General features: G+C 54.1%; 2 protein-coding genes across 2 annotated transcripts; one reads left to right on the forward strand and one right to left on the reverse strand.

The window, feature by feature from the left end:
- Positions 1–2,006: 2,006 nt before the first annotated feature.
- On the reverse strand, positions 2,007–9,001 carry MRPL12 (mitochondrial ribosomal protein L12). The gene is made up of 5 exons (XM_084647107.1): positions 8,824–9,001; positions 8,393–8,579; positions 7,804–7,884; positions 7,249–7,383; positions 2,007–2,368 (listed from the first exon to the last, which is right to left on the reverse strand). The coding sequence occupies exons 1-5, from the start codon at positions 8,895–8,897 to the stop codon at positions 2,252–2,254; spliced, it is 594 nt and encodes a 197-aa protein (XP_084503233.1). The 5' UTR covers positions 8,898–9,001; the 3' UTR covers positions 2,007–2,251.
- A 1,486-nt stretch (positions 9,002–10,487) lies between these two features.
- On the forward strand, positions 10,488–14,298 carry LOC311530230 (methyltransferase-like 26 B). The gene is made up of 3 exons (XM_084646695.1): positions 10,488–12,250; positions 13,024–13,090; positions 13,545–14,298. Exons 1-3 carry the CDS (start codon positions 11,927–11,929, stop codon positions 13,667–13,669), a joined length of 516 nt encoding a protein of 171 aa, XP_084502821.1. The 5' UTR covers positions 10,488–11,926; the 3' UTR covers positions 13,670–14,298.
- Positions 14,299–14,352: the final 54 nt, after the last annotated feature.

Consider the following 14,352-nt stretch of genomic DNA (forward strand, 5'->3'; position numbering starts at 1 on the left):
AAAGGGCGACGGCAGCGGGGCCCAGAGCAGGCCCCAGGCCAGGCCAGGCTGTGGGGGGCCTGCCTACCCACCCCTCCCCCTCGGCAGGCCGGGGCCGGGGCAGCCCCCCCCCCGCTGAGAACGCAGTGCTGTGGGTCACCCCCTTTGCACCCCGGGGCGAGGCAGGGCACCTGCCATGCTGCATCGACAAAGGCGAGTACGGACGGGCCGGCGAGGGCTGCGCACACGGCTTGAGCGGGGTGCTCCTGGGCCTGGTTCAGGGCTTTGTGACTAATCCCGCCAGGGCCAGCGCGGGGTTCAGGGATGTGGCGCTGGACCTGGAGCCCAAGCTTGCTCCAGCTGGTCACCTTTCAAAGCAGACACGGCCTGAGCTCCGGTACCTGGGCTCTTAGGGCAGGGAGACTAGTCGCCTCCCAATGCACAAGACAGGCAGCAGCAAGGAAAATCCACAGGCCAGGCCAGGGTGTGGGCTCAGGCAGGGTCAGAAGCTCTCTAAGCCAGGGGGTTCTCAAACGGGGGTCATGACCCCTCAAGGGGCTGCAAGGTGGTTACACAGGGATCACGACATGTCAGCTCTGTGGGGCTGACAGCCCAAAGCCCCCCTTAAATTACCCCACTCTGTTTTCAATTAATAAGGGGGGGGTCACGCTCAGAGACTTGCTCTGTGAAAGGAGTCACCAGCACAGAAAGTTTGAAAACCGTTAATTCCCTTGCGGTAACATGTGCAGCCTTCTAGCGGCTGGCCAACAGCTGGAGAGAAAGCTCAGCTCCAAACTCTCAAACGGAGAGTAATCCTGCCCAGGCCCCACTCCCCGGCACCTTGGCTAGCTTGTAACACCCCTTTTAGATCCTGGCCTATCCATAACCTGAACACAGAGCTGCCCTCGGCCAGGATGCCCCTCTGCCTGGCAGAGTGGCAGCTCGGCAAACAGGGGCAGTGAGGGGCTGGGCTTGCAGGCCATGGATTATTAACAGCTCAGAAAGGTAAGGCAAAGGGAGGGGCTCTGAATGAAGGTAACCACTGAAGTAGCCAGGATTAGTAAATGACACTGGAGCGGGAGGGAGGGTCATGGAAACAAGGTGCTGGCCTGGGTTCAGGGGGACTTTCCCACAGGCTCTGGTTCCCTGCTGCCTGAGCCAACCCCCATATTTATCTGCACCAAGCCAACCCCACCACAAAGCTCATGCAGACTTTGTGCACTATTGCACAAGCACCCAGATGTACCAACTGGCATGAGGGCCCCTGTAGAGATCATGGGCTTGGGCCATGGCTACACTAGCACTTATGTCAGCAAAACTTTTGTCGCTCAGGCCCGTGAAAAAAACATGCCCCTGAGCAACATAAGTTTTGCTGGCATAAGCACTGGTGTGCACAGCGCTATGGCGGCAGGAGCCGCTCTCCCACCGCTCGTTGAGATGGTTTTATTATGTTGACAACAGAGCTCTCTCCCTTCCAGCTACACAAGCGCTCGTACAGCAGCAGAGCTGCATGGGTACAGCTCTGCCTCGGTAAGTGTAGACATGGACTTAGCTTGGGCTGGCAAATCCTCCCTCCAGGCGCACACCAGTCACCTGGATCGCCAGGTGCCCACCCTTCACAGCAGGCAGCTGAGCAGAACGGAGTCCAAGCCTCCATGCTGTTCAGACTCCTCCCATTAGGGAGGAGGATCCACCACAACCGGAAGGTCACCCTGCAAAAAAAATACCCTTTCCCTTAGCTCCTGTGGGCCACATCCATTCACCTGTAAATTAGCCACAGCCTAGTTTGAGATTCTGAGTTGCAGTGAAAGGTCAAACCAGTGCATTAGGGGGACAGGAGAAAGAGTAGATACATGGGGTGAAAATATCAATGACCACAGCCTAGTGACAGGCCTGTTCAGTGACACAAAGCCACATGGGCTGGTGCATGGGTGCACTCCACCCCTAGGCAGCTCTGCTGGCTGGTGTGCAGTCTGGCAAGTGGTTTTGGGGAGGACTGATCTCTTACACATCACTGCTTCACAGACTTCCCCCCACACTTTTTTTTAATAGATTCAGAGTTCATTATGGTGTTGGTACAAATGTCAGGCTCCCCACTGAACACACCCAGCTGGTGCAGGGTCATCCTAACAGAGCAAAGCCCCACTGCAGAAAACAGGGCAGATCTCAGCCCCCTGGAAATGCACAGGAACCCCACGACAGTCAGTGGACAGGGCCCCACATGGGCACGGACAGGAGATACAAGCATCCCTCAGCCAGGGGCGTGGGCCATCTACTCCAGAACCACAGTCCCTCCTGCTGCCTCCAGCGCGGCTTTGATCTTCTCTGCTTCCTCTTTGGACACATGGGCCTTGATTTCCTGTGGAAGTGACTCTACCAGTTTCTTTGCCTGCCAGAGAGAGAGAGAGTCAAACTAGCTGTTTTCACTAACTAGATTAATAATTTTAAAACCATAGGGGACCATTATTATCACCTATGTCCTATTGTGACGAAGTGGCACTGTTCTTAATGCTTCCTCTGAATAGTGTGGGGGTGCCTCAGTTTCCCCTAGGCAGTTCTTAAGTATCTAGGGGGTGGGGTAAGGGTGTATGATCATTGCAGAGCCCTAGAGGGCAGGGGTGTGCAGGGGTCTTTGGACACAGAGAATGGTGGACACCCTGTTTCCTGGCCACTGATGGCCTGGGCCCTTCCCCACTGCAAGGTGAGAGCTAAAGGGTTGGAGAACAAAGGAATCAGGTGCCCTCCTGGCCCGGGAAAGGAACAAAGCCCAGGGGAGGAGGGGCTGGAGGGAGTTTTCAGTTTGGGGCTGGCTGGGACATGGAGTGAAATGCAGATGTGGTTGTCTGGCTCACTGCTCCCCAAAATGGACCCAGCTGAGGGGTCCCGTTCTCTGCACCTGCAAGCTCTGTGTTAGACCATGTTCCTGTCGTCTAATAAACTTCTGTTTTACTGGCTGGCTGAGAGTCATGTCTGACTGCGAAGTTGGGGGGCAGGACCCTCTGGCTTCCCCAGGAGCCCTGCCTGAGCGGACTCGCTGTGGGAAGCGCATGGAGGGGCAGAGGAGCCTGAATGCTCAGAGGTCAGACCCAGGAAGGTGGAAGCTGTGTGTCCTGAAGACAGGCTGCTCACAGAAAGGCGACTGCCCCAGAGTCCTGACTGGCTTCGCAGTGAGCATTTCCACAGCATCGCCCAGGGATTCCGTGACACCTATATAACCCAGGCCAGAGAACCACCCCCAATAATTTCTGCATCAAGCCCATCACTTCTGTCTGAACCACAGCAACTCTTTCAGAAAGCCCTTCAGTCTTAAGTATTTCAAGCAATAGCAAATCCCCCATGTCCCTAGGAAAGCTGTTCCAATGGTTAGTTATCCTCCCTGCTAAAAATATTCACCTTGTTTCTAGCCTGAGTTTGCCGACCTTCATTTTCCAGCCACTGGATGTTGTTCTGCCTTTTTCTGCTAGACAGGAGAGCTGTCTGCAACTAGAGATCTGTGCTGCTTATAGGTACTTGACTGCCATAGAGTCATTGGTCCACCCTCTCTTGGTGAAATTGAATACCCTGGGCCTCTTTAGTCTTTCACTCTAAGGCAGGATTTTCAGACCTCAAATCATACTTGTATCTCTTTTCCAAACATTTTCCAATTTGCCAACAATCTTTTTGAAGTGTGAACTCCCAGAAATAGACACAGTATCCCAGCAATGGGATTACTAAAGCTGTTTACAGAGGTAATGCCACCTCCTTGCTCCTGATGGATATTCTCCACTTTAAACATCCAAGAGTTCATCCTCTACAGCAATGACTTGGGAGCTCACTTCCAACTGATTTTCTACCATGATTCTTAAGTTCTTTTCAAAGGACATGGTCCCCCATCTTATAATCATAACGTGCACTTTGATCCTAGATGTGTGTCCCTGGATTAGGCTGTGTAAAAACGCATGTGATGACTATGAAGCTGAATTTTAATAATGTATTAATATTGTATGTTGGCCTGGTTAGAGGGGTTGTAGTTTCCTGTATGAATATACTGAGTTAGAGAGAAAAGGTAGGTGAGGTACTATCTTTTATTGGAACAATGTGTGTTGGTGGAAAGTACAAGTTTTGAGCTACACAGAGCTCTTTAGGTCTGGGAAAGGAAGCAGAGTGGCTTGGTGTAAGTATTTCTACAGGCAGGAAAGAGGACATGGCCCAGGATAGTCACCTATTAACTGACACTTAAGAACTGTTAATGGACAATGCCAAAACAATTGGTTCAAATGAATCTTGCTTGATTTCCTGCTGAGCCTACAGAACAGGTGTGGCCAGAAGGGCCAAAGTCCAGGTTTACTAAGAGCACTCCCTCAGGAGAGCAGGGGGAAAAGACTGATATAAGATGGATACAGGAACTAGGAGGAGAGAGGTCAGAAGAAGCTCGGCTTAGGCTATGTCTACACTCAGACCTTACAGCAGCAGAGCTGTACCACCATAGCTGCGCTGCTGAAAGGTCTTCCCCGTAGCTGCTCCATGCCAGTGGGAGCGAGGTCTCGAACCAGCATAATCAAACCACCCCCAACCAGTGGCGGTAGCCATGCTGGGGAGAGAGCGTCTCCTGCCAACATAGCGGTGTCCACACTGGTACTTTTGTCGATGAAAAGTATGTCAGTCAGGGACAGGTTTCCCCCCCACCCCACACTCCTGACCGACAGAAGTGCAAGTCTAGACATAGCCAGATCCATCACCACTATGGGATGGCAGGACTTTAGGTAAGATACACATTTGTGTAGGCTAGCTGCTGTTTTAAAATCACTTTTTTCTAAGTTTTGCTCCTTCTGATACTTTCCCAATCAAAACAGAAGTGTTATAGATTTCTACCTTTTCTACATCCTGATAGTTTTTAACCACCCTTGGCACATATTGGGTCTTGAACATGGCTACTAAAGATGGCATGCAGAACAGAAACCATCCCTGCTTCTAAGGGTGTGAGAAACCCAGAATGAGACAACAGTCTCCTCTGAGAGAACAAAGTGCCCTGCCACAGCCATGTGTATGCAGGGAAGCAGGCCAGGGCTGGAATTTCAGCTCACAGAGGCTGGTGAATGAGAGGGATACATCCCTGAGTAACTCAATTAACAAAACTCCTTAGAGAGAGATGCCATTGCTGGACTGAATCCAGCTGCAATGAGAAGCCCTAGCTAGTCCAGAGAGCCCTGCAGGGGATCTTAGGATAAATTGTGGCATTGCCTGCTGGGGAGAGTGCACCTGAGTACAATGTGTGGTGATGCCAATTTACTGCATCCACAGGCACTGGTGACTGAAAGCACCTTGAAAATAACAAGGCTATTCAGGAAGTCCATAATGCTGTTGCACAAGAAGGCCAATGTCAAGTAGAGGAGGATAATGTGAACTTCCATTTTATTCTGTTTGTCAGTGTGGATGGACACCTTATGAATTGGATGGACGCATGCCATTCCCTGTAAATCATGGAGAAAGTTCAGATGACTTTCTAATGAAGAGTTCTGCCAAGATCTGCAGACAGTTCACAGAATGTGAGAGAGGAGAAGTTCGCTTTTCTGCTGTGACTCTGTGCAAGTCTGCCTGAAAGGGGGTTCCAGAGAGGATGAATCTAGACTGTTCTCAGTGGTAGCAGATGACAGAACAAGGAGTAATGGTCTCAAGTTGCAGTGGGGGAGGTTTAGGTTGGATATTAGGAAAAACTCTCTCACTAGGAGGGTGGTGAAGCACTAGAATGGGTTACCTAGGGACGTGGTGGAATCTCCTTCCTTAGAAGTTTTTAAAGTCAGGCTTGACAAAGCCCTGGCTGGGATGATTTAGTTGGGGATTGGTCCCGCTTTGAGCAGGAGGTTGGACTAGATGACCTCCTGAGGTCCCTTCCAACCCTGATATTCTATGAGACGCTGAAGAGGGAGTTGAAGGAAGGCAATCCAATAGCAGTAAATGGAGTCTCTAAATCTTTCATTGCTTCACTGCTTGCTAAATGCAGCTGGTTTGGCCAATTTAAACAGTTCTGCAGAACTATTCCCACCTCCAGTACACAAGCGACATCAGAAGAGTTCAAGATAAATAAGCTCTGACTCTCATATGAACTGTTCTGACAATTCTGTCTTTGGACTCTTAGGCCCTGATTTTCACGTGTTCAGTAAAAAATGCTTTACATGGCTTGTTTAACCTGTGCCTGTCAGTTAAGCTGTTGATTGTGATTTCCTGTACTTAACAGGATAAATAAACTCTTCTGCTGTTAAAGTGAGGGAGGGGAGGGGGAGTCTTCCTCCCATGGCCCCCCTTCTCTTGCAGATTTCATGTGGGGCTCAGCTCTCTCACATGGTTAGGTTAAAAAGAAAAGGAGTACTTGTGGCACCTTAGAGACTAACCAATTTATTTGCGCATGAGCTTTTGATGCATCCGATGAAGTGAGCTGTAGCTCACGAAAGCTCGTGCTCTAATAAATTGGTTAGTCTCTAAGGTGCCACAAGTCCTCCTTTTCTTTTTACGGATACAGACTTACACAGGTGCACTCTGAAACCCATGGTTAGGTTAGGTTTTTGCTGCCACCATCTGGTGAGAATGTGCATTATTGTTTCTAGAAACCAACCACCCCGAAATCCTGGGAAGAAGGGACACTTGTTTTGAAGGAAGCAGTGGAGACAAGTGCAGACACTTGGGCTATATCTACACTACAGGCCGGATCCATGCTCTGAGATCGATTTAGCACGTCTAGTGAAGACCCTTCAAATCAACAGCAGATCGCTCTCCAGTCAACCCCTGTACTCTACCCTCCACCAGAAGAGTAAGGTAAGTCAAGTAGACCAGAGAGTTTCTCCCATTGACCTCCCACGGTAACTCGACCTACGGTATTTAGCTGGAGTTGTGTAGCGTAGGTCGACTTACTATGGTAGCGTAGACATAGCCTTCCTGTTGGAGGCCTCACGCTCAGTCCCCATGCACTTGGGACACAGCTGTGCACAGGAAAGCCACGATATGCATCTGAGGAAGTGAGCTGTAGCTCACGAAAGCTTATGCTCTAATAAATTGGTTAGTCTCTAAGGTGCCACAAGTACTCCTTTTCTTTTCATGAACAAACTGTGGTTCAAGGATACTGAGGAATCCAAGCGGCTATTCTGAAGTACAGCCAATGTCTCAGTTTTAAAAAGCACTTTTGAACATAGTTTGGGCAGAGGGGAAGAGGCTCAGAGCTTCCAGCACAGCCCCAGGGAGGTGCTGCTCAAGCAATGACCAAGATCATACAGGCAGAGGTAAGTGCCATCTCCTCACCTGGACAAGGTTAATCCCCTGCATGCAGTTCTTCACTTCCTTGATCAGTTTTACTTTTTCCACAGCCTTCACCTCAGTCAGCTTGACAGTGAAATGAATTTTCTCCCGCTTCTTGGGGACCTCTTCTTCCGCTACCTGGAACCAACACAAGCCTAGTGAGGCCAAGTACAGCAGCATTCAGGACCCTTCCACCCTGCCACACACAGGACTTGACAAACAGCCCCTTCTGGTCAACTGGCAAACCTGCAGAGGGGCACAGCATTCACAAAGAGAAAGATGCTTCGAGACTGATAGGCAGCTATATAAACTTCTACCAACACTCCAGTTCCTTGTCTAGGATCACTATAGATATAAAGACCCCTAGGAGAACCAGGAGTAGGTTTGTTTAGCTCAGAACCAACCTTCAGAATCACAGGGCATTTTTGGACTCACTAGAACTAAATTTGCCAAAGTACAAGGTGAAACCAATGCCCATCTTCCTAGACAGCACTTCCCTTCCCCTGGCATTTGTCCAGGGGCATGGAGGAGGACCCTAGCAGAGCAACTGGGAGTTACCTGAGTGGCTGACTGCATTGCAGGTGGTGGCATCATTCCACCCATTGGCATCAGCCCCATGTCCTGGATCTTCAGTGTCTTCTGCAGAAGATGACAAAGTGTAATCAACAGCACTTCAAGCCTACCCTGTGTTCCCAGCAAGAAGAGGAACCACCACAGAACACCCCAGCCATAGACAAAGGACAGAGAAACCGCTCCATTCTGTGCCCTGACAATCAACCACCCCAGTATCCTGCCTTCCCTCCACGCCTTGGGAGCACGCATGCCCCAACTGAGTACAGCCCAGGCCATGTACCCTGCCCAACTATACAAAGTGGGGCACTTTCCAGAGGTGATGGGGGGGGGGGGAGGGATCACATGTGCCCCCCCCCCCAATTTCTGCTAGGGTTTGCTAGCTGGGCCTCCTTCCTGTGCAAGGAGAGGCAGCAGCAAACGGCTGGGAGCTCGTGAAGGAGCTGGTGAGGGGAAGAGGGGAGACTTGGGGGGGGGGCAAGGAGATATGACTCAAGCTGTTGAGGGGCAAACCTTTTCATACAGGGGGCAGAGCACAGGCTAGTCTGAGCGGGCAGGCTGCCCAAGTCCTGCCCACCTTCAGTAACTCATTGAGGTCCGAGATCTCCAGTAGGGTCAGGCTAGCGATGTCCTGCACCAGCTGCTGGATCTTGGGGGAATATTCCTTCGGGGCGTTATCTAAGGGGGCGCTGGCCAGGGCTTCTGTCCTTGGGTGGCAGCTGGTCCTCAGCATCCTCACAGCACGGACTCCCGGCGGCTGCCGCCTGTCGCCATGGAAAGAGAGGCCCCGTCAGGCTCGGACTGCGCCGTGGGGGGGCCCCGCCCCGGGAGGGGCCCGGTCACCGCCCGCCCCGCCCCGCCCCAGACCGCGATCGGGGGAGCCCCGCGCAGACCAACCCCCCGCCCCGGGAACGGGGCCGTGCTGGGCTCGCGCCTCGCGAGCTTGGTGGCGGGACCCGCAGGCCGCGCGCGCGGGCCGGGGCTCCCGGGGGCGCGCGGCGGGGGTACCGCAGCAGCAGGCGGGCGGCGGCCCGGAGCCCCCTCAGGCAGGGCCCCCCTAGGGGGCGGGCGGCGGGCAGCATGGCGGCGCCGGCACCGAGCACGCTGGGTCCCGGCAGCAGGAAGGAGACGCCCGGCCTCGGAGGCGGGCGGCAGCAGGCAGAGGACGCGGCGGCGCTCTGCCCCCCAGTCTCTGTGGTCGCCGGGGCGCTCTAGCCCTGCCCAGGCCATGTCGCTGGCAAAGGGTGACAGTCTAGCCTCCGCCTCCCACGTCTCTATGGCTCGGGCGGGTCCTCCGAGCAAGGACTGCACGCTACCCAGCATGCACCGCGTCCGCAACAAGGGCAACTTTATCGGCAGCGGCGGCGGCGGCGCAGACAGGGGCGGGGCCGGGACGCCTGGGTTCCCGGCCCGGCGTGGAGCTGCGAGGCCTGCCCGGGGCCGCTCCACGCTGCCGGCCCCCAGGCCCGGAGGGGCCGCTCGGGCCTTCCCGGGGCGGGCGGGGCTCGCTGTTCCCGCTTCGCCCCAGCAGGCCCCGGCCGGCGCCCCGGCCCCGGGCTGATCCGGGAGGCGCTGGCTGGCAGCGTGGGCGACCCGGGCCGAGCCTTGGGGCCGCAGCCGGGCTCCGGGGCCGCGCGGCGCATTCTGCCCAAGCCCGGGCCGATGTCACCCGGCAGCCTGGGAAGCCAGCCCGTCTGCCCGCGGGCGGCGCGCCTGGGCTCGGGCCTGCCAGGAGCCCTGGGCCGGGGCTGGGGATCGGGGCCTGGGCCGGGGCCGGGGATCGGGGCCGGGACCGCACCCCCCGGCACGCGAGCTGCTCGTGTGCCCACCCGGCTGCTGACTGCTTCCCACTAGGGAGGATTTGGGGCGCTGAGGGTTTCACGCCCATGGCGCGGGGCTGCCTGCAGCTCCGATCACGGACACAGTGGGGAGTTCGCAAAAAGAACAGGAGGCCTTGTGGCACCTTAGCGACTAACCCATTTATTAGAGCATGAGCTTTGGTGAGCTACAGCTCACTTCATCAGATGCATGCCGTGGAAACTGCAGCAGGCTTTATATACACACAGAGAATATGAAACAATACCTCCTCCCAGCCCACTGTCCTGCTGGTAATTGCTTATCTAAAGTGATCATCAGGTTGGGCCATTTCCAGCACAAATCCAGGTTTTCTCACCCTCCACCCCCCCACACAAATTCACTCTCCTGCTGGTGATAGCCCATCCAAAGTGACCACTCTTTACACAATGTGCATGACAATCAAGTTGGGCTATTTCCTGCACAAATCCAGGTTTTCTCTCATCCCCCCCACCCCCATACACACACAAACTCACTCTCCTGCTGGTAATAGCTCATCCAAACTGACCACTCTTCAAGTTTAAATCCAAGTTAAACCAGAACATCTGGGGGGGGGGGGGTAGGAAAAAACAAGAGGAAACAGGCTACCTTGCATAATGACTTAGCCACTCCCAGTCTCTATTTAAGCCTAAATTAATAGTATCCAATTTGCAAATGAATTCCAATTCAGCAGTTTCTCGCTGGAGTCTGGATTTGAAGTTTTTTTGTTTTAAGATAGCGACCTTCATGTCTGTGATTGCGTGACCAGAGAGATTGAAGTGTTCTCCGACTGGTTTATGAATGTTATAATTCTTGACATCTGATTTGTGTCCATTTATTCTTTTACGTAGAGACTGTCCAGTTTGACCAATGTACATGGCAGAGGGGCATTGCTGGCACATGATGGCATATATCACATTGGTGGATGTGCAGGTGAACGAGCCTCTGATAGTGTGGCTGATGTGATTAGACCCTGTGATGGTGTCCCCTGAATAGATATGTGGGCACAATTGGCAACGGGCTTTGTTGCAAGGATAAGTTCCTGGGTTAGTGGTTCTGTTGTGTGGTATGTGGTTGTTGGTGAGTATTTGCTTCAGGTTGCGGGGCTGTCTGTAGGCAAGGACTAGCCTGTCTCCCAAGATTTGTGAGAGTGTTGGGTCATCCTTTAGGATAGGTTGTAGATCCTTAATAATGCGTTGGAGAGGTTTTAGTTGGGGGCTGAAGGTGACGGCTAGTGGCGTTCTGTTATTTTCTTTGTTAGGCCTGTCCTGTAGTAGGTAACTTCTGGGAACTCTTCTGGCTCTATCAATCTGTTTCTTTACTTCTGCAGGTGGGTATTGTAGTTGTAAGAAAGCTTGACAGAGATCTTGTAGGTGTTTGTCTCTGTCTGAGGGGTTGGAGCAAATGCGGTTGTATCACAGAGCTTGGCTGTAGACGATGGATCGTGTGGTGTGGTCAGGGTGAAAGCTGGAGGCATGCAGGTAGGAATAGCGGTCAGTAGGTTTCCGGTATAGGGTGGTGTTTATGTGACCATTGTTTATTAGCACTGTAGTGTCCAGGAAGTGGATCTCTTGTGTGGACTGGACCAGGCTGTGGAGCCCAAAGTGCCCTGACCTGCTGTGCCCACAGCATTGCCAGCTCCCCCAGCCCACAGGAGGGCTAGGCCGCAGCTCTCAAGCACCACCGCTCCAGTGAGAAGAGGGTTCTGTCAGTGTTCAGCAGGGATTGTGCTCACTTCGCCTTAGGAAACTGCACAAACCCTGCTAAGTCCTTCTAGGCTGTTCAGGGTTAGGCTAATCAGAACATATAACACCGCATCGGGGCAGGGGGAGGGCGTCTAGGAACGTGCCATCTTCTACAAACCCCCATGGGCTTGTAACAGTTTTCATTGTCCCCAGCGCAGGACAAATTCCAAGGGCAAGGAGACACATCTGTAGAGCTGGGGGGCTTAGGCTGCATGGCCACCTCACTTGCAATTCTCCTGCAGCCCTATCCCTCCTCTTGCACTCCCTTGGAGGCAGCTGCCATGCCGGGTGATTCTTGGTCCAAGCATCAGTGCTTACAGCACAACAGGGAGAGAGAAGGTGTTTGCCCGTGGTCTGCGTGAGAGCAGCCACATATACCCGCTACAAGGCCTCACTTCCTGCCCCCTTCTGGCTTTTAGTGGAGGGGGAAGGATCTAGCTGAATGCACCTCTTCCCCACCTGGAACCAGCAAGACTGCCACTGCCTGCACTGTAGGGTGATGCTGGCAGCACTGTGGCCCTGGCAGTTGCTAAATGGATCCCAGGCTGGCACCTCAGGGCAGCTCCTGCAGCATCCCCCATTGTGAGAGCAGGAGGCGGCAGCCTCTGTCTGGGTGCAGTGCAGCACCACTAGGCAGACACCAGCAGCCTCTCCTGGTTTACCTGCCTGTCTTTTCCTCCAGCATCTCTAGCTACATCAGAGCCACCAAGGTGCCGAACGTGAAGAAGCCACTGGCCATTGATGTGTCTCAGCCCTGGGACCAGTGGGCAGGCTTGAGCCAAGGCTGCTGCAATGTCATCATCATCAACCTGCTGCACTTCCTTGCCCAAGGCCTGGAGGTGTGCATGTGGACAAACTGAGCCCTGCAGGGAACAAGGGGGTGCTGTGGCAAGCAACCCCTTGTGGGAAAGACATCCTTCCTCCCGCTGGCAGAAGGAGCCTGTGGCCCTTTCAGGCCTGCACCGCCCACCGCCCCAAGGGATTATTGCTCTGGAGGAACAGTGCTGGCACCTTGTCTTGCTCCTACTGGGATATGGGGCAGGCCCCGGCCTTGGCTCACCCCACACCCCCAGTGCCCAACTCAGTGACATCCTGCCTTTGTGTTGCAGGGACTATTCTAGGGTGTGGGGCAGCTGCTGAAGCCTGGGGGAGTTTGCCAGATCTATGGGGTAAGTATGCAGAATAGAATCCTAACCACCAACCTCTGTCCCCCCACCCCCAAGCAGCAGGAGGGTATTAGGTCTTTCCAGGAATCTGAAGCCCTTTGTGAACCACCAGAGAGATCTTGGGACCCCTGCACGATCTCCAGGAGCCTGTGTGTTCCCCTCCCCCCGCAGGACAGGCTGTGCAATCTGCTGAGCAGCACATGGGGATGCAAGTCCCCAGAGCTCTGCCCAGCTCCTCCAGCAACTGCTATTGTCCTAGTCGATGCTGTACTACATCTTCCCGCTCCTGTGGTCCTGCTTGCTGGGTCTAACAATGCCATGTCCAGACCCCATGGGAGAGGCTTGAAATCAAATAGAGCCTAGGGGTTAAACACCCACTAGCTGTTGCTGCCAGCTCCTCAGGGCACAGAAGGGAGGACTGGGGAAGGGCAAGGAATGAATCTGGCTGCACTTTGTGCCCGCAGCCCTTTGCCATCAGTGGGATCATCAGCCCTGAGAGCAACATGAGCTGGAGGAGGAGCTCCAGGAGAGGTGAGGTGTGCCCCAGGAGCTGAATTCTTCTCAGGGGCTCCAGCAATTCTGCATTGTGGTAGCTAGGTGATGGCCTGCCATGTGAAAGCCCTGAAGGGGCCAAATCTGCATCCAGCCCACAGGTGATGGGCTCTAGGCTAGACATAACTTGTCCTGTTCCCAGGTGCAACTGTCTCTCCCATCTGGGAGAGCATAAGTCACCTGTGGCAGTTTCCCCAGGATGGGCTCCCCCTTACAGGCACAGGCTGTGCTCTGCGGGAGGCTCTTCCCCAGAGAGCATACTCCATTTGCATCCCAGGGCTGGCTGGAGCTCATCACATGGCAGCAGCTGGAGATGAGCCCAGCCCCACCCCTTGGAAAGTCTAGGGCAGCCATAGTCACTTGAGACTCACATGCTGCTCTGTGCCTCTCCAGCTTTCTGTTGGTTTTTTGACTGGCAGGAATCCAGCCTGAGGGCTATGGGATGTGGAGGAGCTGTGGCAGATGGCCACCCCCAACGCGCTGCACCTTGAACGCATGGTAAGGTTCAAGGTGGTGTGGGAAACAGGCAGGTTTCAAGACTTGGGGCTAAGCTGCTGAACATTAGTTCCTATGAAAACAAGGGACTGGCAAACTTTCTCCAACCACAGGACTGCTGCGGCCCCCACCCCCAGCGCTTCAGCCCCCTTCCACACACATAGCTCTACTGCAGCTCATGCCTGGGGGCCTTGCTCACTGCTCTCAAGCCCTTTAGAAGCCTGGTGGTTCTTCACCTTCATGCCCGTTTTCCTCATTGCCAGCTGGAAATGCCAGAATCCACAAATGCCTGATTTTTTGGAGGAGAGAGCTGGAGCTGGCGTAGGCCCAGCTAGGCTGCAGGATGTTTAGGCGTGGCTGCCTGAAGCTGATGGGATAGGGACACCCAAGAATAAACTGCTTTTAAATTAATCTGTCTCCTCCTGTGGGCTGAGGGTAGCTGCTCCCTGGGGCTGGCATTGAGGCCAGCAGCCTAGGGGTGGTGAGCACTGCATCCAAGCTCCTGCAGAGGGTCCTAGGCAGGGATCCTCCTTCCCTTCCGGGTGACCCTGACCGCTCTTAAGAGCGTGTGGGGGAGGAGGAGTGGCCCTGCTGTCCTATCTAAAGCCAGTGAATCTGGCTCTGCAGAGCCTTTGCTTGGCACTGAGGGCATCAACACTGGAGCATGTTACAGCCCTGCTTCACTACCTGCCAAGCACCTTCCACCAAACCCCTCTGCAGTGGCCCTGCTCTCACGGGAACAGCAG

Source organism: Lepidochelys olivacea (genome assembly GCF_965140295.1).
Source record: "Lepidochelys olivacea isolate rLepOli2 genome assembly, chromosome: 14".
Lineage (NCBI taxonomy): Eukaryota > Metazoa > Chordata > Testudines > Cheloniidae > Lepidochelys > Lepidochelys olivacea.